Below are 22,885 nucleotides of genomic sequence, written 5' to 3'. Positions count from 1 at the left end.
TTTTGAGAATGCTTTATTCTTGCATGGGGCACTTTGCAGTCTGTCTAGGTGGTTTTTTTTTTTTTTTTTTTTTTTTTTTTTTTGGCAGTACGCGGGCCTCTCACTGTTGTGGCCTCTCCCGTTGCGGAGCACAGGCTCCAGGCGCGCAGGCTCAGCGGCCGTGGCTCACGGGCCCAGCCGCTCCGCGGCATGTGGGATCTTCCCGGACCGGGGCACGAACCCGTGTCCCCTGCATCGGCAGGCGGACTCTCAACCATTGCGCCGCCAGGGAGGCCCCTGTCTGGGTGTTTTATGTTCGGCTTTCACCCTCATAAAAGATGGCTCTTTTTAATTTTTTTTTTACTTCCATTCTCTTTTTTATTGTTGCATTCCTGGTTTTCTTCCTACTTAAAGGTTTTTTCTGGGCACTTCACTGGGTCTTCTTTTGTGTGTCCCTTACTTGTGGGGAATTTTTAAAGGATGGTTCTTGGTCCTCTTCATTCTCCCGCAGGTGACCCCATCCATCCCCATAAGGTCAGCTCTCATCAGTAAGAGGGAGATTCTGAAATCCAGTCTCCAGCCCTAAGTGTGGTGCTGCACGTGTTTACCTGCACGTCCTCCAAGCCCCCCCAACTTGTCTTAACTCTGTATCTTTTCCTATGAACCTGCTCTACCACCTGTTTCTTTAATGCGTCAGTGTCCACCCATCATCCACAAAGTTGCCTCTCTCCTTGACGTGGGCTGTGCCTCTCTGTCTGTACCTTTGCAGACTGCCACTGCCCTTGCTTGGAATACAGACCGTTTCCTACTCAGGTCCTACTCAGGTCATCTCCCACACCCCTCACCAGTCTGTCCACACTGTTCCCAGAGTAACTGATCACAATGCAAGACAGATCATCCTCGGCTTCTTAAAAACCTCACACACACTCCCTTTCCTGCCTTATTGGGTTGTCTGCAGGACCCTCCCAGGCTCCTGAGATTGCAGGGCCCAGCCTGTCTTTCCTGCCTGTCTCCTAACTCTGTCCCTAGGCCTCCTCCTCCCTTGCCTCCGTGATCTCCTCACCCTTCCCTGCACACCGAGTCTTCTCACAGCTCTGTGCCCTTGTTCATGCCCTTCCCTATGCCAGGAATGCCGTTCCCTTTGCTACATTCCTCATCCTCCAAGACTCAGCTCACATGCATCGCCCCCTGTCACCCCCCCCCCCCCCCCCCCCCCCCCCCCCCAACCCCTGTGCTCTTGTGCTGTCATCGGTGCGTTACTACCTTGCAATCCCACTGGCTTGGGTTGCATTTGATCCGTTTGCAGGTCTGTCTCTCCCAGGCTTGGCCTGACGGGGCTCAAGGTCAGAGACCTATCGTCTGACTTTGTGGCTTAGGGTCTGCCCAGCAAATGCTGGATGATTGGTGGCTTCAGGCCTGTCAGCCTAGCCATGCCTGCCTACCCCCTGCACACGAGTCCCTGGGTTAAAGTCATGGAAGCCGTTTTTTCACCCCTCAAGGGGACAGCGGGTCACATTAGGAAGGGGAGAGAGGTGCTGCCCAACATGTTCACCGAATAGGGCAGCCCGTCCCAGGGACCAAAATGCTATGTAGAAGCCAAATGCAGGGAATAGGGTCTCTGCTCAGCCTTGAACTGCCTCCCACTCACCTTGTATCACCACAGCCAGTACCCTCCCACCAGTAGAAAACGCTGCACTTCAACAGTTTGCCCTCTCCCCTCCCCTCCCCCATCCTCGCTCACCCCTTGTCCCCTCCCTCCTCCCCGTAATAACTACCTTCCTCACTCAGTGCTCTGGCATATCAGTTATTTCCATCTCTAACCCCTGGAGTTGAGCAAGGGCCAAGGTTACTGTTCCCATTTCACACATGGAGAGCAAGTCCTGGGAGGGGTACAGTGGGTTGGGACCAAGGTTAGGACCAGGGGGTCCTTCCATGCAAGGAGAGTGTGGAGGCAGCCTGAAGCCCCGCTTATCTCCCATGAGGGGACACCCAGACCCCCTTTAGAGAGTGCCTTGTCAGTGGGGAGAGCTGAGGGGCAAGAAGGATCCCGGGGAGGGTTAGGAGTGTGGGCCCAAAGCCTGTGACCAGCCTCTACCTGGGACTTCTCGAGGGGGAGAGACAGCAGTGCACATAGGCCACGGGGACCATCTGGTCATTTCCCTGACGTCAGGTCAGGAGAGTGAGCCCGGCTCCTGAGAGGGCAGGGGTGGCGGTGTTGAGGGGAAGGGCCCAGGGAAGGGAGGACCAAGGAAATGGCACATGGAGCCCCATTTGCCCCTAGAGCTGCTCGGAAGCCAGGCAGGTACAAACGTGGGGAGAGATGGTATCAGAGGGAAGGTGCCTGGTGTTCATTCAGCACACACGTTAGTGCCCCTTGAAGGGGGTGCTCCGCGAGAAAGGGCTCAGCGCCCCGCCTCCAGGAGCGCTTGGACCTCTCATGAGAATGTCTGACTTAGAAATGACAGATCTCAGGTCCAGCTGGCACAGGATTGGCCCGCCCCCCTCTGTGGCAGCAGGGGGTGGCGAGGCGGGGAGTTCCTAGGAGTGGCTCTACCAGCGAGAAAAAGGCGGCAGCGGAGTGGAGGACTGGAGCAGGGGGCCATGTGGGGCAGAGACACCCGGGGAGCCCCCTTGGAGGGGCCTGGCCGGCACACCCATTTCCATCACTTGGTTTGGGTTCTCCGTATTTCTGTGGGTTTCTGACAGCGGCTGGTGAGTTTTCAGAAAAGGGAAGATGGCCGGAGACACACCAGGTTTTAATACCCATCCAACCTGTCCCCCAGGCCACCTCCCTCTGCCTGACATGTTCTGTCTCCCACCTCAGCATCCACACGGCACCCATCTGCCTCCCTCCCGGGATGTGGGTGACCCTCCTGGGCCTTGGCCACCACTCCTGAGGACTTTAAACAGAGGGAGGGCATCCCTGTCCACAATATCAGAGGGTTGGACTAAGAGGATTAAAACAGTTGGGGGGAGGGGCTTTGGCCCCCATCATCAGACCCTGCATCTGAGGCCTAGAGGCCTGTGGCTGGGGTGATGAGTAGGGAACCAGTCCCAGGCCCTTCTGTCCCCTGCAGCAGGGAGGACGTATGTCTGCTGGGGGCAGATGTTCATTCTCCTGAGGCGGCTAGGGCTGGGGACACATGGCGTTCAGGAGGTGCATATTTGGGGCTTTAGTGGCTTCTGTGTAGCGCTTCGGAAGCCTTGAAGGCCACGCACCCCCAATGACTTCGGCTGTGGACAACACGGCCAACCACTCTCCCCGCCAAAGAAACCCCTGATTCATGCCCAGTGCACGCCTTGTGCCTGGGGGCCCCAGGTCAACAGATGTGTTAGCCCAGGTGGTCTCAGACACTGACAAAGGCGTATTGAACAGAAAAGAAGGGGGAGAGATGGGCAAGATGGCTTTGGGCCTGGGGGAGGGCGGTGAGCTTGCTCTGGTGACCTGGAGACCTCTGCCCCCATCCAGCATCCTATCCTGGTGGGGTAGCAGCCACCACGGGTTCCAGGGCCAGAGAAGGGTACTTGGGGCTGAGGAAAGCCAGGGGACGGGGTCCAAGCCGCGCCAGGAGCCTGAACTGGATGGAGGTGGTAACTTCCCAGGCTGAAGATCCTCACGTGGTCCCGCAGGAGAGTAAGTCAGGGGCCTCCCAGGGGTCCAGGTGGGCAGCCCATCCCGTGAGCCTGAGGACCTCTCCCAGGGAAGCGTTCTGACTTTAAGGGCACACCAGGGCTCCAGGATCAACGTGGAAGCTTCTGTTCTTGCTTCTGTCCCCAGAGTGTCCCTTCATCTCGGGGAGCTCGCTTTGAACCCTCCTGATGCCAGAGCCAGATGGACCCAAAGGTAACTTACTGGTTTTCCTTAGAATGGCTGAGGCAGCCTTGCATTTTCAAAAGGAAGTTTGTTAGTATTGAAAAAGACAAACTGGAGATGACAGAAAATGCAGCTGTCTAATTTCTAAAGCAAGACTTCTGCTCTCACAGTCCTCCAGCTCCGGCCCGGGCCAGGGCAGCTGCGTGGCCCTCTGCCTGAGCTGGAGTCCCGGAGCCCCTGCCTGTCTCCACCTGCCATCATGCTCTGTGCTTTGGGGACATCATCTGGGACACACGACTCCAAGCCAAGACGCTTTTCTCTCCCTGCCACCCACCTGGCTCCTGCAGATGTCCCTTGTCCGGTTGGTTGAGGGACCCTGTGCTGGCAACAGTCCAGGGAGTGACCCTGTCCCTCCAGCCCAGAGCCTGGCAGTCTTCCCTCCTGTGGTACCGCAGCAGGGCCCCCGTCCTGAGAGGGCCTTCCTGGTCAGCCCTCCTCCGAGATCTCCAGCGACACCTCTGCCTATAGCCTCTCTGCGGCCACCACCTTCCCAGAGGGCACATGGCGCCAGGCAGAGGGCTGGTAGGTGCTCTCGTCGCTGGTGGAGGCCTGCCAGCCCTGGGTGAGGCCCAGCAGGGCCCGGCCCTGGCAGAGGAAGTTGGGGTTGGAAAAGCAGTAGAGCATGGGGTCCAGGGCACTGTTGAGGTAGGTGAAGGCCAGGGAGCCATGGGAGAGCTGCGAGCAGATGTCCAGGGTGCAGCAGGCGTGCAGGCGGAAGGCCACGATGGAAGCTTTGCCGAAGATGATACTGCACAAGATGCAGACTGCGTAGATGGCCACGACCGCGGCCAGCATGCGTACGGCCCTCCGCGGGCCTGCCTGCACGTCCGGGCCTCGGCGCCAGGTGGTGAGCATGATGTTCGTGATGGCAAAGAGGATGAGCGCCAGCGGCAGGAAGAATTCCAGCACGAACAGGGCCTGGTGCCAGGGCAGTGAGGCCGAGGGGCTCGTGCCCAGCTGGTAACTGAGGCAGGAGCGGCTGGAATCGGTGGTCGGGAACAGGTGCCCGTTGAGGAGCAGGATGCCCCCCCACAGTCACCCGGCCCCCCGGGCGGCTGCCCACACGGAGGCCCTGCTCAGCACGTGCTGAGGCTGCACCACCTTCAGGTAGCAGTCGAGTGAGACGGCCGCGAGGGAGACCGTGCTCGCTGAGCGGTTGGTGGCGACCATGAAGAGGTTGACTTTGCAGGCAGTGGCCCCGAAGCGCCAGGTCTCGTGGAGGAAGTAGTAGTCCACGCGAAGAGGCCGGTTGACGATCAGGAGAAAGTCGGCCACCACCAGGCTGACCAGGAACACAGTGTTGGATGTCCAGGGCCGCGCGTGGAAGCAGCAGAGGAAGAAGGCCAGGCTGTTCCCCACCAGGCCCAGGACAAATTCCACGCTCAGGACTGGCGCCAGGAAGGCAGACACCATCAGGGAGGAGGCCGGGTGGCAGGGAGCCGGGGCCTCTCCAGGTGACCCCAAGGCAGTGGTGAAGGCAGAGGGCGAGGAGGAGGGAGGGAGTGAGGAGGGAGAGAGGGAAGGAAGGGAAGAGGGAGAGCTCAGGTTATGAAATTCCATGGGCTGCTTGCGCCGTGGGTCTGAGAGACGTTTCTACCGTCATCCTACCCCCGCACGAGAGTGTTCAAGGATTAGTGCTTGCTATCAGCCGGCCACCGCGATGACTCAGTATCCTGGGGTTTTCCTCAGCATCCTCGCAGCCACTGAGAAACGCTGTGTTCCTATTTGCAGGCAAAGTGGAACCCTGCAGCCTGCCCTCCCTCCCTCCCCGCCTCCCCCGCATACCGAGTGGCCTGCGTGTGAGGTCTCTAAGCTCGGCCTCCGTTGGAATCTGCATTGCCCCTGGCAGAGGAGGATGCAGGGCTCATCAGGGTGAGTGGAGGCTCAGAGAAACCCTGAAGTGGGAGGAAGGCCCAGCTGGGGTGAGGTTGGGGAGAGTGTTCACAGCCCTGAGTGGTCAGACATTGGCCTGCCTGAAGGCAGGAGCTTGTCCTGGCAACTCAGAGCCCTCCGGTTCATGCAGACCACCCTGGACCCCTCCCACCCCATCATAGACGCAGACTGGGTGGCTGCCTCCCTGCCCCCACCAGCTCTGGCAGCAGGGACTGTGGAGCCAACAAGACATCGTCCTGGGAGAGGGAGGCGGGAGTCCAGTCAACACCCTGACCGTCGTGCTCACAGCCTGGTGAGAACAGCCTGCTGTACATCCGCCAGCCTGCTGTCGTTACTCCCAGATTCCTGATGCTTCCAAAGTCTGTGATGGTCCCAAGTCCACATCCGTGATGAAGTACATCCCACAGGCAGAGGGCTCCCCTGCCACGGCCTGGGGACATGGGGGCTTCTCCCACAAACAGAACAATCTTGAGAGTCCTCAAGGTTCCCTGCCACTGTCCACCCCACTTAGCCGGCCATCACCCAGTACTCCCTGCGGAGAGGGGAGTGGGGAGCTGTGGCTGGCTTCAGATAAGGTACGAGTCCTGCTCCCCTCTGCGTGGTATTCTCATGAGCCCATGGCACCAGGCCTGTGGGCAGAGATGAGGGCCCGGGGCTCCTGGTAACCTGGGACAGCACCAAGAGAGGCTGTGCTTCCAGGCTCCAGGATCTGACACGCCCCGCCCCCTTGCCTCCATGCCAAACGGCTGTGGTCAGCAGGGCGCTGCGTGCTGCCAACTCTGAGTCTCTGGGTTTCAGACGCAGTGGCCGTTGGCCCCTCTCCCACAGATCCTCCAGGGCTTTCCACTGCCCTGGGCTCCCGCTGGCCAAGGCTGAGGGCAGATAGGCCATAACCACGGGGTGCAGGCTGGTGGGACCACCAGACTGAGCTTTGAATACAGACAAGCCTGGGCTGGAAACAGAGCTGCCTGCTTTCCAAATCTCTCTGAGCCTCATCTGTAAAATGGGGTGCTGCCACCTTCTTGGAGAGTTGTAAGGATTAAATGAGGTCATATATGTGAAAACATCTAGCAAATTCCCTGGCACAGAGTCGGTGTTCAGAAAAACGAGAGATCTAACTTTCGTGATTTTCTGTCTTTGATTAGGCCCACGCTTGGCACTAGGGGGCCCTTCTCGTGGCCACGTGCACCCTGCCCAGGGGGCCTCCCTGGGACATTCGTGTGTTCTGTCCTCAGCTCCTGTACAGAGAAACACATCACTGCAGCCCGAGCACACGCCCAGCCTCTGCCCTCACTGCCCTGAACTGGTGGAAGCTTAGGGGGAGGCTGGTGGTGTTTCTTCATTGCCTGTAGGAGAGGAAATCCTCTAGAGCGGTAGGTGGGTGAAGGTCCCGACATCCCTCAGGGCCGGAAGTCCTTTCAGCAAAGTCAGGGTCTCCTTTGCCGTTGTCAGTGGAGGGGATCAAAGCAATGAGCCGGCAGGCTGGGGCGGGGGAGGCAGGGTTCAGACCCAGGTTTTCTGGAGGAAGCGCTGACTCTACCCAGGGACCTGTTTCATCCAGATCCAGCTTCAGTTCCCCCCACGTGCGACCCCTCACCAACTTCTCATTGAAGCCCCATGAAACCGAGCCCAGATCTCCCTCTGCAGGTTGCATGATTCGTCTCTACCCATTGCTGCGTCCCGGGCTCCCAGCACTCCTGGACCCCACGGGGGCCTGTACATAGCAGGGGGGAGAAGGGGGAGGAGGCCAGACAGCCCTCCCCCGCTGCTGCCAAGCTCCTGAACAGCTTTACGCCCCTCTGAAGGCCCATCACAATGTCTGTGTATTAACTGTGGTTAACTCCAGCTGGGGGGATTTTGTGTTTTTAGTATTTCTACGTTTTCTACAATGAGCACAAGTCACTTCAGTTACTGGGGAGAGAAACCTCAACAGATGCTATATTTTAAAGTTATGTAAAAAGAGTAAGTGAGAAAGAGAAAGAGGCAGAGGGACATCAGCTGTGCCGCAGGACAGGCATAGGAGCTCGCATGGAGGCGCCACACACAGAGCATGAGGGCTTCTCTACAAGCAGGGGGACCCGATCACAGACCCTCCACGAGGTCCACGGTCACCCAGCGCTCCAGATCTCCCTCCCCCCTGCACACGCACACAGTCATGGGAGCACCAGGTGTCTGGCAAAGATCACAGGCTGTGTGTGTGCAGACCCGGAGGTGCCCGTCTGTCAGGAAGCCTTTACTAAGGACCTTTTGGGCAGCAGGCAGGTGCTGTGCTGAGCCTGTGGACAGAGGGATGGAGAGGACCCTGGCCTCAGGGAGCAGTCCGCCCGGCAGAACCCTGCAGGGCAGTGGGCTGAAGGCTGTTAGGGGTGAAGGAGAGCTAGGCCCCCAGGAACCTGGCAATCCTGGAGAGGACAGGAGGAGGATGGATGGCAGTGATGTCCAGGACCCGGCCCAGGAGACGCTGAGTCACTCGGCAGCAGTGCACGTAGAAGTGGTGGGGCTGGGAGGGTTACTCGGCAGGGGTGGCGCTCGGGGGCACCCTGTGGCAGCTCTGGGCCCGCAGCATGAGGATAGGTCACCCCAGGGGCTTCTTGCGGGCAGGGTCCTGAGTCACAGACAGGGCCGTGGAGCCTTGCCCTCGTTCCCAGCTGTACCTGTGGCGACACAGGTGGGCGGGGCTCAGACAAGGCTGGGATCCCAGGGAAAGGTGGGCAGTCCCACAGTTGGGGGTAAATCCTCCCCGGGTACTCACGTGGTCCCAGCTGGCACCAGGAGGCTGTCATCGGGGGTCAGGCTCAGGCGCTGTCCTTCCATCGTCACCACCGAGGAGCCCTCCTAGGAAAGAGGAATAGGAGAAACAAATGGAGGCTGTCAGGCCGCGGCACCTGTCCGAGCGTCCCTGGGTCAGCCTTGGCAAGGAGGCCCGGGAGCCGGTCCGGGCTGTGGGCACCCCAGGAGCAGCTTGGTCCTCACGGGCAGGCAGGAGGCTGTGCCCCCCCCCCGCCCCCCCCCCCGGGCCCACTTGCCAACTGCCACAGCCACACGTCCACGTCCTGTCTCGGGCCTTCGCTGCTGCCTTGTCCACAGACCATCACCTGCGGGGAAGTGACACGGAGCTTTCCGGCACATCCTGCCTCACGTGGGAGATGGCCTTGAACCTGGCCCCGAGACACCAGGCCTGCGTGGGGCAGGGATGGGGCCCGCAACACAGCCTCATTTCCAGGTGCGGAGCAGACAGCTGGCCTTGGAGAGGAAGGCTGCCCAGGCCACAGGGCCCCCTGGCCACCTGCTGTTGGGGATCACACGTGCCTGCCCTCCACATCCACCTACATTTCTGGCGCCTCGGATGCACGACACAACTACTGCTGACCCATGTGGAGGCACGCCTACCAGGGGCACACGAGGCACGTGTGTGTACATGGCACAGTGCAGATGCACGTAGCACACACGCATGAACTCCCCAGAGGATGCCCACCTCCCTTCCCCGTGAGAGGTTAGGAGTCTGGCCTAAGGAGGAGGAGGAGGGAGGTGGGAGGGGATGAATGAGAGCGAGAGGGAGGCCGAGCACCTCTGACCTGCATCAGCTGGAACCCACAGCTGCTGTGCAGGCCACGCTCCCAGCGGCCCGGAGTGGGTGGGACTCAGTAGATGTTGGCTGGAGTGAACTGAAGCAGGGAGAAGGAGGGGTGTGAAAGAATGGGGTGGGAGGGGCGTGGTGGGGCGCGCCGGCTCTCACAGCCCTGTGTAAGCTCAGGGCTCGGCTGGCTGGGCCTTTTAGGGCAGGTTTGCATCCAGTGATCATCCCTCCACGGGGGTATCTAATTCAAACTCCAAGGGATGTACCAGTGGCAAACGGTAAAGCACAAGTGAACGTGAGCCTCCTGTCAGGTCTCCTCGTTGCCACACTTGCCCTCCTGATCCAGTCCTCACTCAGGCTACAGTGATCTTTCTGAAACACCACTGTAGCCTGGTCAGCCCCCTGCTCCCCGCTTCAGCACTTGGGTGAAGCTCTCTTGTTTCCAGGATTCGTCCTTGCCCCTTGCCCAGCCCAGGAGAGCTGCTAGCATGTGGGCACTGCCTGCTACTTTGGCCATCTACCAATTGTATCTGCTGCCCCCACTCCCCTGTCCTGGTTCCCCAACATCAGCTGTTTGCAATGTCAGCCTGTTTCAAGCCTCCATGCCTTTGCTCAGGCTTCTCCTTCACCTGGAATGGGCTCTCCATCTCCCTGTCTTCCTTTTGCAAACTCCTACAATAGCTTTAAAACTCAGCCTATATATCACCTCCTCCAGGAAGTCGTCCCTGACTTCCCTCACAGCTTGGTTCTTCCTTTATCCTCCTATGGCTTCCTGTAGCTTCTCTACCAAAGAATGTATCACATGATCGTGGCAATTGTTGATTAACTTCTCCATTTACTAGACCATACACTCTCTGAGACAGTGACTCTATCTTATTTTCCTACTAAAGCCTGAAACATAATAGGCACTCAATAAATGTTGAATGGAAGGAGGCAAGCCTTGTTTGGGTCTCTCTCTGTGCAACTCTCCACCCAACCCTCACCCCCAAATATCTCTTTCCCTTCTGGCTGCCAAGGCTATGATTGGCCAGAGGCCCAGGAAATCCTGGCAGGGAGATGACCCCAGACCCCCAGGAATCTCTCAGTGGATGCGGCAACCCCCTACTCCGAAGGCAAAGAAAGATTGCTGGGGACCACATAACCTCCATGGGCTTCCACTCACAGCAAAGCCATCATTCTCAGAGTCAGGGAGGAAACAAGAAGACCTATGCTTGTGTCCACAACCTCCAAGACTGGCATGTGAGTGTGTGTGTGTATGTGTGTGTCCATGTGTAATTAGTTCCCATCTCCCGGGGCTGCTGGGCAGATGCCCTGGGTGGCCCAGGGCTGTGTTACCTGGGTCTCATAGGTGTCTCCAAACAAGCTGAGGGGTATGCCAGCGTGCAGCTCCTTGCGGTGGCCAGCCAGCCAGGCCTCCAGCGACATGGGCTCCATGACGGACCGTGTGCTCAGGGGGAATGGCGGTTCCTTGAGCAGCTGGTCTGCACCCACAGCACAGCTGTGGTCAGCGTCCTCTGGCCCCGCCGGCCCCGCCCCAGAGGGCCCAGTTCCCAGGGGTCCCAGCTCCCAATGGCTGGAATGGGCTCTGGCTCCAGCTCAAGGACCAAGCAGCCATGGGGGGTACTATTTGGTGCCATCCTCTTGTGCCTGGGGTACAGGGCAGAGCACTCAAAGGGAGACTCCCTGCTTACCCAGAGCCAAGACCCGCCCTCCTCCGGAAAAGGAGGGAGGGGGAAGGGGAGAAAGATGGTTCCTAGTCGCCTTACCGGGGTTGGGTTTTCCTGTTCTGTGCTGCTCAGAGCTAAGGAACCTGCAGGCACAAAGGGGGAAGAGTAGTGGCTAGTGAGACGCGCGCGCACGCGCGCGCACACACACACACACACACTCATACACTCCGGGGTGCAGGAGCCCACACACACTCATGGTGCCCTCACACAATTTGTTGTATATCCACCATCCTTTCCCTCCCCTCCCCAGGGGGCTTTCCACCCTGGGGAGGGGCAGACTTTCTCCCTAAATCCTGGACTTGATAGCTCCAGGCTGGCAGGTACTGCCGAGGAGCACTGCTGGGCTGGGTCTGCTCTCCCCAGCCAGAGCATGGGGCCTCAGGAGAGCGAGGGGCAGGGGCTGGGCTGGGGGGCTCACTCCTGGATGATGGGGGCCAACTGTGTGCCGAGATCCTCGCAGTAGAACCACTTCTCAAACAGGACGTCAGTGGTGTCGCCTACGTAGTACCTGCCAGAACAAAAAGTGGGCACCCAGCTCCCCACCTGGACGTCCTCAGGGCAGCCTCCCTCGGGCCTGGCTCTGCTCGTGATTGGCCGGGCCCAGGCTGGCCCTACAGAGCTGACGGCCTGCTTCATCCTGTTAGCGCAATCTAGTGGCCGATGCACGCTCACCCACACTCGGCTCTCCCAGGAGCCCCCGTGTGGCCCCAACGTGGGTGGGCTATTACCGACCCCGTTCCCATAGCTCTTACTGGTTCCCCAAACTTGACCATTTACAAAGTAGATAGAACTCCGCGGTTCAGGGAGAAGCTGGGTAACTTGGCAGGGATTACACAGCCTCTAAGTGGCAGAAGCAGGGCAGACTGGAGACAGTCTTAGAAACACAGCATCAGTGACAAATGCTTTTCCAAAAGGGGAAGCTGAGGCTGAGCCTGATCGGGGCCCTAGTGTGCTGGCACTCTAGGTCAGAGCACGTGCTGAAGACGTCCCCCAGATGAGGGGGTCCTTCTTCTGGGGTCATGGATGGCTCTGAGAACTGGAGCAAAGCGCTGGGCCTCTTCTCTGGAGGAAGGTCCATACGCCTGTACACATAGCCTCTAGTAGACTCCCTGAGGCCCACCCAGGCCCGCAGCCCGGCCTGGCGTGCGGCTCCACTGGCCTGAGGAGCGCGGGACAGACCGGGGCTGGGCCTCAGGGCCCTGTGTATGCAGCACATCTACTGACTGAATGCCTAATCCCCAAGCTTAGCTCCCAGTGCCGGGCCAGCTCTGCTCTTCGGCTCCTCCTGAAAAAGAGAAGTGGTCCTGCTTATGGGCGATGGTTTGTAGACACACAGTGCATCCACCCTGCCTGACACCCTAAGTTCTATCCTGGGATGGAGCTGGCCACTGGAAAGCCTCATAACTGGACCTCGATGCCCTCCAGGAACTGCCTTCAGAGTGGCATTTTAATGTTGAGCCCCTGGCTTTTATTAAAGGTCAAAAGCAGCCAGATGAAATCTGTTATTGAATTTGCTGTAAAAGTGTTACTGAAGACGCCGTCCTCTCCATCACTGAAGACTCCCCATATAAAGCCCCATGTCAACAATTTATTTTCGAATTTAAGGCCAGGCAGCTATTTCTACAACAGACTATTCTGCAGTAGATTAGTATGCAGTCATTAACATGGCGTTTTTTTGCAAAGCATTGAATAGCATGAGAGATACTCATGAGTTTTTTTATGTAAAAAAAAAAAACAAAACTGAAACCCATGCTTGCAATAAGACTGCAATGTTGTAAGGTGTAGATATGCAGAGAAGAAAGATGAGATGGACATCTAAGTGCTTTGTTAGCTTTGATTGGCGGGATGACTTTTTTCCGCTTGTTTTCTCTTTATTTTGTTTTATTGACACATCATTCACACGCTATCCAATTTCCCTTTTACCTGGCAAGTCATTTTAATTTTGTTCATTTTGCTCTCTTGTACTTTTCCAGATTTCCAGATTGATCATGCATGACTTTGGTAATTAGGAAAAAAGGGAAGAATTTTTAAAATGTCCATTATAACACAAGATGTGGACATTTTTAAAATGTCCATTATAACAAAGTTTTCTGATTTCAGTAACTTGCTGGGAAATTCTAATTTTCTTAGTTAAAAAATAGCTTAGCTTTTGGAAAAATCTGGGTCCCCCTGAACCACAGGCTGAGTCCTCCTTTCAGAGGATAATAATCGGGTGACTGAATGGAACAAGATGGGAACTCTGTTCTAGAAAACTGCTATAGAAACAGAGCACCCATCTCTGCACCCATATTCGTCCCCTCCTTGGTGTTTACTCACACTCCCATCTAGGCTATCCCGGCCCTAACGTCATATTTCTCTATAATGCCAGCTCGGCCACTTTCTAGCAAACTCAACTTCCCCGGGCCCAGTTTCTTCATCTGTAAAGTACATAACGGTACCCACCGGATAGGATCGGTACCCACCGGATAGGATCATTGTGAGGGTTAAAGGAATAAATACACATAAAGCGGTGCCCAGCACACAGTAAGTGTTATTCAAACGTCAGGGCTGGGTGTGGAATGAGCTGGGGTAGAGAAACAAGAAGAGGGGCGCACTGGCAGAGACTCAGCTCTGGGGTGGGAGGCACTGTTCCGGGCTGCCCTGGGCCAGGTGGGTTTGACTTTGGCATCCATCCCCCTGCCCTTCCCCAGCAGACCTCAGTGCAGAAAGCACAGGTTCTGGGTCTTCCCTGGCGGTCCAGTGGTTAAGACTCCACGCTTCCACTGCAGGGGGCGTGGGTTCAATTCCTGGTCGGGGAACTAAGATCCCACATGTTCTGGGCCCAGCCAGAAGGTGTCAGGCTGATGGGCTCCCAGGCGGTCACAGAGAACACCCCGCCTCCCTGGCATCATCAGACCCACCCTCCCACCTACCCCAATCCCTCCCCATCAGCCAGCAAATGCAGGATCCCCATTGCCACCAACCCTCTCGGTGGCTGAGTGGCTTTCTTGGGTCTATCTAGGATCCTGCTGCTTCCCTCCCATCTCTGCGCCAGACCCCCAGACCAGGCCCATTTACCTGAGTGCATCTAGCTCCGTTTTCAGCCGCCTCCGCTCAATCACCAGCCCCACTGTGTTGGCAAACCTCTGTGGAGAGTGGGGGACCCCAGCGGGCAGGAGGAAGATCTGCAGGGGTGGGGACAAGGTGCCAGCCCCCCACGGAGGCCTCAGTGCTGCAGCGTCCCAGGCCTCCCCAGCTGACCACAGTCCAGCCCAGCCCCCTCTCTTCCAAACCTCCACCCGGGAACTAGAGGAGATGTCAGGCTGTGCTGAGATGGACAGCCTTGAGGAGGAAGTGCCTGAGGACGGGGCCAAGGCAGGCTGGGCAGGTAGGAGGGCAGGAAGAGGCTGGGAGCACAAGACCACCACAAAAGCCAGGAGAGGGGACATGCTGGGGTCCTGTTCTGGGGCCCAGCCTTACCTCTCCCTGCCGAATGACCACATCCCGGTGTCTCCCTTGCTCCAGGACTTGGAGAAGCATGTCGCCTTCCAGCTGGTAAAACACCTGTGGCAAAGGACAGCAGACAGGCTTGGACCCTCCCCAGTCCCTCTTCCAGGTCTTTGGCCTGAGTTCTGACCAGGAAACCTGAGGAACTTCCTGAAGGCCTCAGGGTTCATGAGCACCTTGGTCACTCTCACATGAGGCCCCAGCCTCCCCTGACACAGGCCACAGATAAAAGGGCTGGGGACACATGAGGATCATACCTTGACATTAAAGTGATGACCAAAGTACCCAGGACGTAACAGTTGGTGTCTGGCTTGAGGGCAGGAGGCTGGCTGAGACGCTTAGCGGACAATTCAGGGACCCATCAGCCAGGTAAGGAGAACTACCCATTCACTGCATCCTAGGGGCTGGGCGAGCACTTTCCTATACGGACAGGCTGTGTTTTATTGTGCTGCGCTTTATTGCGCTTCCCAGATACTGCGTTTCTTTTTTTAATTGAAGGTTTGTGGCAACCCTGCATTGAGCAAATCTATTGGTGCCATTTTCCCAACAGTATTATTTCTAAGTTAAGGTATGTATACTGTTTTTAGACATAATGCTATTGCACACTTAATAGACTACAGTATAGTGTAAACATAACTTTTACATGTAGTGGGAAACCAAAAAATTCATGTGACTCACTTTATTGCAATATTTGCTCTCTTTCAGTGGTCTGGAACCGAACCTGCAATATCTCTTAGGTATGCCTGTACATTATCAGAAATCTTTGTGACAACCTCCAAAAATATTATGAGCCCCATTCTGCAGAAAAGAAAAAAGGGAAACTGAGGCTCAGAGAGTGAAGCAACTTGCCTAAGGTCACACAGTTAGTCCTGGAGCAGCAGTTTGGACCTGAGTCTGAGTGTAGCTCTGGAGCCAGTGCTAGCTCCTCTGGCCACAGTGATGCCCTGGAATGGGGCTATGCTGGTCCAAATCCCTCTGGGGGTCGACTGGACACATAAATGGCCATGTAAATGGTGGACTTGATGCTGGAAGCTGGGATGAGTTGGGGGCTCTGGGGATGGAAGCACTCGCCCCCTGCTGTCTCCCTGGGGCGGGGAGCGGGTGCCGCAGGGCTCCTACCGCATTTTCTTATTCCATCCTAAGTCCCTAATTAACGTGTTTACTGAGATTACCCATGGCACTGGGAGGAGGAGGAGGAAGACACATTTTCTCTTTACCAGTCACACATTGCACGGGTGTTAAGAGCCCCAGCCAATAGCTGAAGAGGTGTTATTAGTAATAATTATTACTATCGTGTAAGGAGTTAGAGGAGATAGAGGTTCTTGTCCCAGAGTCTACTAAAAGAAATCAAGTGAGCTCAGGGAAACTAGAGAAATGTGGCTTTACAGTCTGACATGAGGACAAGCTGACACAACCCCTCTGAAGGGCAATGTGGCAAAGGGCAGGAAGAGCCTTCACAGCTCACACCCCTGTAAGGGTTTCTTGGGATGCAGGACCTTCCACGCTGAAACTGTCAAAGTCCAGGGAAAACCAGGACAGTTGGCAACCTTACAGCTTGTCCTAGTCATTCCATCTCTAGGAAAGTGGCTGCAGTGAATCAGAAATGCACCTGGCTCGGAACTTCCCTGGCGGTCCAGTGGTTAAGACTTTGCCTTCCAATGCAGGGAGTGCGGGGGTTCGATCCCTGGTCGGGGAGCTAAGATCCCACATGCCTTGCGGCCAAAAAACCAAAACATAAAAACAGAAGCAATATTGTAACAAATTCAATAAAGACTTTAAAAAAAATGGTCCACATAAAAAAAAAAATCTTAAGAAATGCACGTGCCTCATGGCCGACGTACATGGCTGTTTTATCACAGCACATGGTAATTAAAGGCATAGCATCCAGTGTCACCTGGCCCTCAGCTCGGCCAGGTCACCGTGTACTTTTGGCCAATTCAGTTAGCCTTTCTGTGCCTCATTTCCTCATTTATAAAATGACAGTATCTACTCAGAATGTTGCTGTGAAGTGTGCCCAGGATGCTGTACACAAAGGTACCCAGCACTTAGTTATTAATATTAGCTATTACTAGCTATTAATATTAGTGATGGAAGGGATAGCAAAAATAATGCTAATAATAGCAGTAGGAGAAATGGCACTATTTTATGATAGAGACAAAGTAGAGAACATTATGCAGCCATTAAAAACGATGTCTCTGAATAACCGTTAATAAAATGGGAAAATACTAAAGTTATCATATGAAAGCAAGATTCAGAGCTACACCCAGCAGGTTTCTAATTATGTAGCCATACATGTATAATCCAGGCAGTGTTCACCATGGCATCCCTGAGTGGTGGGATTATGAATGAGGTATACATTTACGTTTGTCTTTCCTATATTCTGCACGTTTTCTACAATAAACAATATTTACTTTTATTATTAAAAATAATTCATGCAAGTTATTTAAAACAAATAAGAAAAAACTTATCAGGCTCTTCTAGGGAGCAATTCTGCAAACTACCCCCAAACCCTCCTCAGCTGGGAGGAAGCCCCTATGTGTTTGTAGATGTGGGAGGTGTCCTTCCATGGTTATGGGGAGAGGAGGAAAGGCCTAGAGAATTCTAGGGAGGGGGCCATACCCCTTAGGCCCCACAAATATCAGGGAAAGCTGGAGTGGGCAGCAGGGCTGGAGTGATGGTCTGGGCCAAAGTCAAGCCCTTTCTGGGCAGGCTACAAGGTGTTAGTGGCCATTCAACAACTTAGAAAGAAATCTTAGAAAGTGGAATTTTAGAGGCCTGTCCTGTGATGAGGGACAGGCCTAGCCTGGAGCAGAGGTGCAGATCCTGAACAGCAGAAAATCCCAAACAGCCACGGGCAATCCAAAAGGAATGATGCTCTGTTTGGAAGTAAATGATGTTTGGGGCCTGTGGCTAACTAGAAGATGAACTGTACTGGCTGTTGAATCGAATCTGGCCTCCGCAGCCTGGAAAGGCCTTACAGGCAGGCGAGGGCAGAGAGGGGCTGAGGGTGCAGAGAACCCACGTGTATTAAGCACCTAAACCCTGTGCCAGGCTCTGTGCACATACCCTACCCATACTGCAACCTTCCACCGGCCAGGGGCCGGTGTCCCCCGTGAGCTGCGAGGAAACAGTCTCAGAGAGGTGATGTGATGGGCCCTGCCAAATCACATGGTTGGTAAGAGGCAGACTCCAGGTCCAGCTGACTCCCAGCCCAGGCTCCCTCGCACCTGTGTGCCCCAAGGGAAGGAGTCAGGTGACTGGAGTGTGTGTGGTGGGTAGAGCCCGGGCACCTGAAAGGCTGTCGCAGAGGCCTCAGTTCAGCCAGGAGGAGAATTTGGCTCAGTGACTCCCTTCCCTCACCAGGGAGGAGCCTGGCCCCTGGACTCTCCTCAGATTCAAGGACAGGCAGGGACAGAGAGGATGTTGACCCTCAGCCCTGTGGCTGCCAGGGCCTGTGGCTGGCACTCTCCCCCGCCGCAGGTAGGACCAAGCCATCACAGATTGATGGGAATTCCCAAATTCCTCCCAACCACCTGAGGGTCCCTCCAGAGTGGGGACACCTGCTCAAGCCAGCCCTCCTCACCCACCAGCGACCAGCTGAGTCAGGGTTTGGTTTCGGCCCCTAAGTGGATACCATCCACTTGGGGAGACCTTGAGGTGGGGCTGGGACAGAGGTGGTAGGGGGCAAGAAGGGGAGGAAGGAGGGAGGGAGACGGGAGAGGTGGGCACTGAGACCTGGGCTCACAGGGTGGAAGCCCCTGGAAGACAAGATGGGGGTCCTGAGGCTGACTGAGGCAGGCAGGAAAGACCCTGTGACCGGCCTCATCTCCCCCACTGGGGCCACTCCCAATCCAATCCCATCTTCTCTCTGTAGTTTTGATTTTCCTGCTGACTTTTTCCAGAGGAAAATGGCCTCCAGTGAGGTGTGTTGTGAGAAGTGGGTGGCGGGAGAGGGGCGGGGCCTAGGACGGGAAGAGGTGAGGGGCTGGCTGGCCTGGGGTCCTCCCCGCTCTGCCCTCACCCATGCCTTAGGTGCTTGGCAAATGCTTGTTAAGCGAGTGATTCTCCTATGTTCCCTCCAGTCCCCGGCTGTGGCTGAGACACCAGTGGTGGGGGGTGGAGGCTGGTGACCAAGCTGAACCCCGGACCTTGAACCCCAGCATTAGGCCCCCCATACTGAACCTTTGCCACCAGAGATTCTGATAGCTGGGAACCCATCTGTGTCTCTCAAAGGGGCCCATCTTTTTTTTTTGAGTTTACTTTTGTTTGTTTACCTTGGGGTTGATAGCACAGAAATACAGTTCAAAATTCAAGGTACAGAAGGGTATTTAGTACAAATTCCCCCTCCCACCTGCCCACCCCTCCATCAAATCGCTCCTAGCAACTGATGTGTCTTGTGCCCTCTAGATAAGGAGGGGGCCTCCCAGCCCTCTAGATAAGGAGGGGGTCTCACTTTGGAGGCCAATCTTGCATTACTCAGGTTTGGGGGTGAGGGGCCAGGGCATCCTCCCCCGGAGCATGGACGGCCTCTGTGCCTGGGGGCTGATGCCCAACAGCTGGAGCCTCTCACACCCGCAGAGGCTGGACTCTTTCCCGAGTTGTCAAGGGTGTCACTGGATGCCCACAACTTGGAGGCAGCAGTTTTACCCTGTGGTTTCAGTTGTGCCCCCTTCACCCATCAGTCATCTGACCACCCGCCTCTCTCATCCACAGGCTCTGGCCCTGGCAGGGGAAGTGTCCCCTCCCCCCAGGCTGGGTCGGTGCGGGGTTGGGGGGGAGGGGGGCAGTCTGCGGCCTACCTCCTCACCCTCCTCGATGTGGTAGTCCTTCCTGGTGTTGGGACCCCCGACGAACATGATTTTGAGCTGCTTCTGGTGCCTGCAGTGGATGAGAGGGGAGAGGTCCTGAACCAGCTCGTGGTTGTACAACCAGAAACTAACACAACCTTGTAAAGCGATTATGCTCCAATAAAGATATGAAAAAAAAATCCCACCTCATGGGGCTACTGGAGAATTAAATGAGAGGATGTGAAAACACTTGGCAGTCTCGGGCTTGTCAAGGTGTTAGTGATTAGGAGCTGTGTGGTTTGAGGAGCCGCCCTGCTGGAGATGTTCAGCGGACCCAGCAAACTCAGGACTGTGAACCCGGAGCTGGGGCGCACACGAGGCAGGGCCACCCAGGCGAATGAGGGGGAAGGAGGTGAAGGGTCCACAGCGGAGGGCCTCAGAGGTCTGCTGGAGGAAGACGGTCAGCCCTGTTGGGTGCTGGGGCAGAGGTGGCCAGGGAGGGCCTGGTGGGGGTCTGTGAGCGCCCAGCTGCAAAGCGGGGCCTGGGAAGAGCACCAAGTGGAGATCCCCCCGCAGGAGCTGACCCTCTGACTTCGCCCTCTGCCTGCAGCTTCCTGAACGGAGTGTGCGTGTACGACTGGGCTGTCCCCAGGCCTCCGTTCTACAATTGATTCTGGGGTATCCTCCCCACCCCCCAATTTCAGTGGGGGTTGGAGCGCTGTTTCTCAGCCCTGGGGGACAGGGCTGCCGTCTGGCATCGGCATCTCTTTAGTCTCCGTCACCCAGCCATCCTTAGACGTCAAGGCATCACGCAGTCACCAGAAAGAGGAACAGACGAAGGTGGTGAAACCCGGAACAGCCCGTCCTCACCCTTCCCTGAACATCACGAGAATGGCATCCCCCTTTCTGCAAGCTTCTGGGTTAACGAACTCCGAGCTGGAGGTTGAGGGGTGCAGATGGAGGAGAAGCGGGTGAGGACAGAGGGCAGGAGGGTGGGGGCGTGCGTGGGACTCACAGGAGCTGGTTGCAGACCGGGGGCAGGAAGGAGGCGCGGTTCTCCTGCACCCAAGCCTTCACTCTCACGGGGCTCTCCATGGTCCCCCAGGAGCCGCGCTCCAGAGCCGTGTGTTCCGCGCCGTCGGAGGGGCGCGCCTCTGCCCGACCGCCTATTGGCCGCCTGGTTAATCAGCATCCCGAGGGTCAAAGGGCGGGGCAACCACCCGTGACGCGCTGTGGCCCCTCTCGGACTTTGGTCTGGAGCCCCCGCGCGCTCCGCGCCGCCTGGTCCAGCCTCTCAGCACAGTCTGGGCGCCCCGCCCACCCGCGCCGGAGTAGGGCGCCCGATCCGGGCGTAAGTCACAGGATCGAGAAACTTCCTGGTCCCTTGTCCCCAGACTTTCCGCCTGGGCCCCAGAGAAACCCAAAGAAATCCTATGAGGGGGAGAAGGCGGGTTTGTAAACCAGAGCGCCTGAATACAGCGGTGCTGGCACTGGGTTGGGGCCTCAGTTTCCTCATCTGAAAACTGGGAATGTCTACACAGCCATCTCGGGGTTGCATAGCGGCCACCATAGGCCCCGATTGATGTTAGTCCCCTATCCTTTCACGAGGACAGAGGTCGGGCCAGGGTCCGCAGATTTCTTGGGGGCTGCTTGCTCGGCTCTACCTGTGGCTGGGTCGGGAGAGGACAGGAGGAGCAGCGGGGGGCGCAATGCTGGGAGCCCCGGACGCAAGACAGGTACTCGCTGCGCCGGGCTGGGGGGCGCCGTCCATTCACCTACGTTCGCAGGTGGCGGACAGAGCACCGACAAGGTGCCTGGCACTGTTCTCAGCTCCTTTCGTGTCTTGGGGGCATATTCAAGTCACACCACAATTTATGAGGAGTTTTACAGATGAAGAACCGGGCACTCGGACCTCAGGAATCTGCGATCCGGGGTGCGGAGGGCGGACAAACCTAATGGGCTAACGATTCCAGCCTGGGGTGAGAGGCGCTAACCCGGGACCCTCGGGGCGCAGGGAGACCCGATGCTTGCCTGTGTGGGTGCGGAGGAGGGGGAAGGACGATTGGACACCTGCTTTCTTCCCGACTCAGAATTCTTAGGAAGATTGCGCCTGTGTGTTGGAGGAGGGAGGTGAGGGTGGGGGAGAAGGAACATAGCTCAGACACCAGCATCCAGACTGTAGAGCTTAAGAAACTCGAAACCCCTCCGACTCCTGTCCCCCATCCCATCTTGGCCACTCCCTGCTGCCTGGGGTGGGCGGGTTTTCTCAGCACCCTCAGACACAGGGGCTCCTTGTGCAAATCAAAACCCAGTCAGACGAATTACTTTTATTAAGTAAAAACTGTATTTGAAGATAATACTTGCAGTCTGAATTAAAGATATTTTTTCATAGAAAAAAATCTGGAAGTGCCAAGATTTTGGCAAGTCATCTTTGAGTTATGATTTCTTCATATTTCTGCTTATCTGTATTTTCTAAATTTTCTGTAATAAATATATATTTTTTTGAAAAAATAAATTTTTTAGCTTGGAAAACAAAAACAAAAACCCCAGTCTGATAGCAAACAAGACTCCTGCCCTCCCCTGCTGGGATCCTCCTGTTTCCTCTTCACATACCCCTCCCCTCCCCCCTTCTCCCTCCTTTTTCTTTTTAGGTATTTATTTAGTTGTTTTTTTTTTTCTGAGCAATTTCTTTCTAGAATCTTGTTTGGCACCAAAATAACTCAAACCATATTCTTTGTCTTTCTCATCTACAAGTAATCAGAGGAAATGATTGGATGTTTGTTAAATGGATGGATGGGTGGGTGGGTGGATAAAGGCATGAATGACTTCCCACTACAAGGAAAAAAAACCTCCATGATTTCAGCCCAACAGATGTTCTGATATGTAGTTCAAAGAAAAGAATGACAGTTACCCTGCATTTTACTTTTTATTTTTTTAAACTTTTTATTTTATATTGGAGTATAGTTGATTAACAATGTTGTGTTAGTTTCAGGTGTACAGCAAAGCGATTCAGCTACACATATACATGTATCTCTTCTTTTTTAAATTCTTTTCCCGTTTAGGTTGTTGCATAATATTGAGCAGAGTTCCCTGTGCTATACAGTAGGTCCTTGTTGGTTATCCATTTTATTTTTATTTTTTTAAATTAATTTTTATTGGAGTATAGTTGCTTTACAATGTTGTGTTAGTTTCTGCTGTATAGCAAAGTGAATCAGTTATACGTATACATATATCCACTCTTCTTTAGATTTCCTTCCCATTTAGGTCACCACAAATCATTGAGTAGGGTTCCCTGTGCTAAACAATAGGTTCTCATTAGTTATCTGTTTTATACATAATAGTGTGTATATGTCAATCCCAATCTCCCAATTTGTCCCACCCCTCCACCTTCCCCCCTTGATAACCATAAGTTTGTTCTCTACATCTGTGACTCTATTTCTCCTTTGCCAATAAGTTCATCTGTACCACTTTTCTAGATTCCACAAATGCAATATTATACGATCTTTGTTTTTCTCTTTCTGACTTATTTCACTCTGTATGACAATGTCTAGGTCCATCCACG

The 22,885-nt window shown here is 55.4% G+C and overlaps 2 protein-coding genes across 4 annotated transcripts; both read right to left on the bottom strand.

Moving 5' to 3' along the window:
• Positions 1–466: 466 nt before the first annotated feature.
• OXER1 (oxoeicosanoid receptor 1) lies at positions 467–5,901 on the bottom strand. The gene is given in 1 exon segment (XM_027113264.1): positions 467–5,901. A coding segment is annotated over 1 exon segment (1,098 nt). The 5' UTR covers positions 5,414–5,901; the 3' UTR covers positions 467–4,315.
• A 1,748-nt stretch (positions 5,902–7,649) lies between these two features.
• Positions 7,650–21,640, bottom strand: HAAO (3-hydroxyanthranilate 3,4-dioxygenase). Of its 3 annotated transcripts, XR_003434066.1 has the most exons (11): positions 20,339–21,640; positions 19,336–19,414; positions 14,510–14,593; positions 14,108–14,214; positions 11,469–11,558; positions 11,090–11,133; positions 10,659–10,804; positions 8,773–8,841; positions 8,499–8,581; positions 8,140–8,400; positions 7,650–8,022 (listed from the first exon to the last, which is right to left on the bottom strand). XR_003434066.1 is itself a non-coding variant. In XM_027113265.1 (10 exons), the coding sequence occupies exons 1-10, from the start codon at positions 20,416–20,418 to the stop codon at positions 8,322–8,324; spliced, it is 861 nt and encodes a 286-aa protein (XP_026969066.1). In that variant the 5' UTR covers positions 20,419–21,640; the 3' UTR covers positions 7,650–8,321. The 3 variants fall into 3 exon arrangements, 2 of the variants coding, with proteins under 2 accessions (XP_026969066.1, XP_026969067.1); XM_027113265.1 differs by having other exon boundaries at positions 7,650–8,400; XM_027113266.1 differs by lacking the exon at positions 20,339–21,640 and adding an exon at positions 19,530–20,259 and having other exon boundaries at positions 7,650–8,400.
• Positions 21,641–22,885: the final 1,245 nt, after the last annotated feature.

The sequence above is a fragment of the Aethalodelphis obliquidens genome, unplaced genomic scaffold, assembly GCF_003676395.1.
Source record: "Aethalodelphis obliquidens isolate GAN/ISIS:26980383/991018 unplaced genomic scaffold, ASM367639v1 scaffold12, whole genome shotgun sequence".
Taxonomy (NCBI): domain Eukaryota; kingdom Metazoa; phylum Chordata; class Mammalia; order Artiodactyla; family Delphinidae; genus Aethalodelphis; species Aethalodelphis obliquidens.
This window is presented reverse-complemented; position numbering and strand designations above follow the sequence as displayed.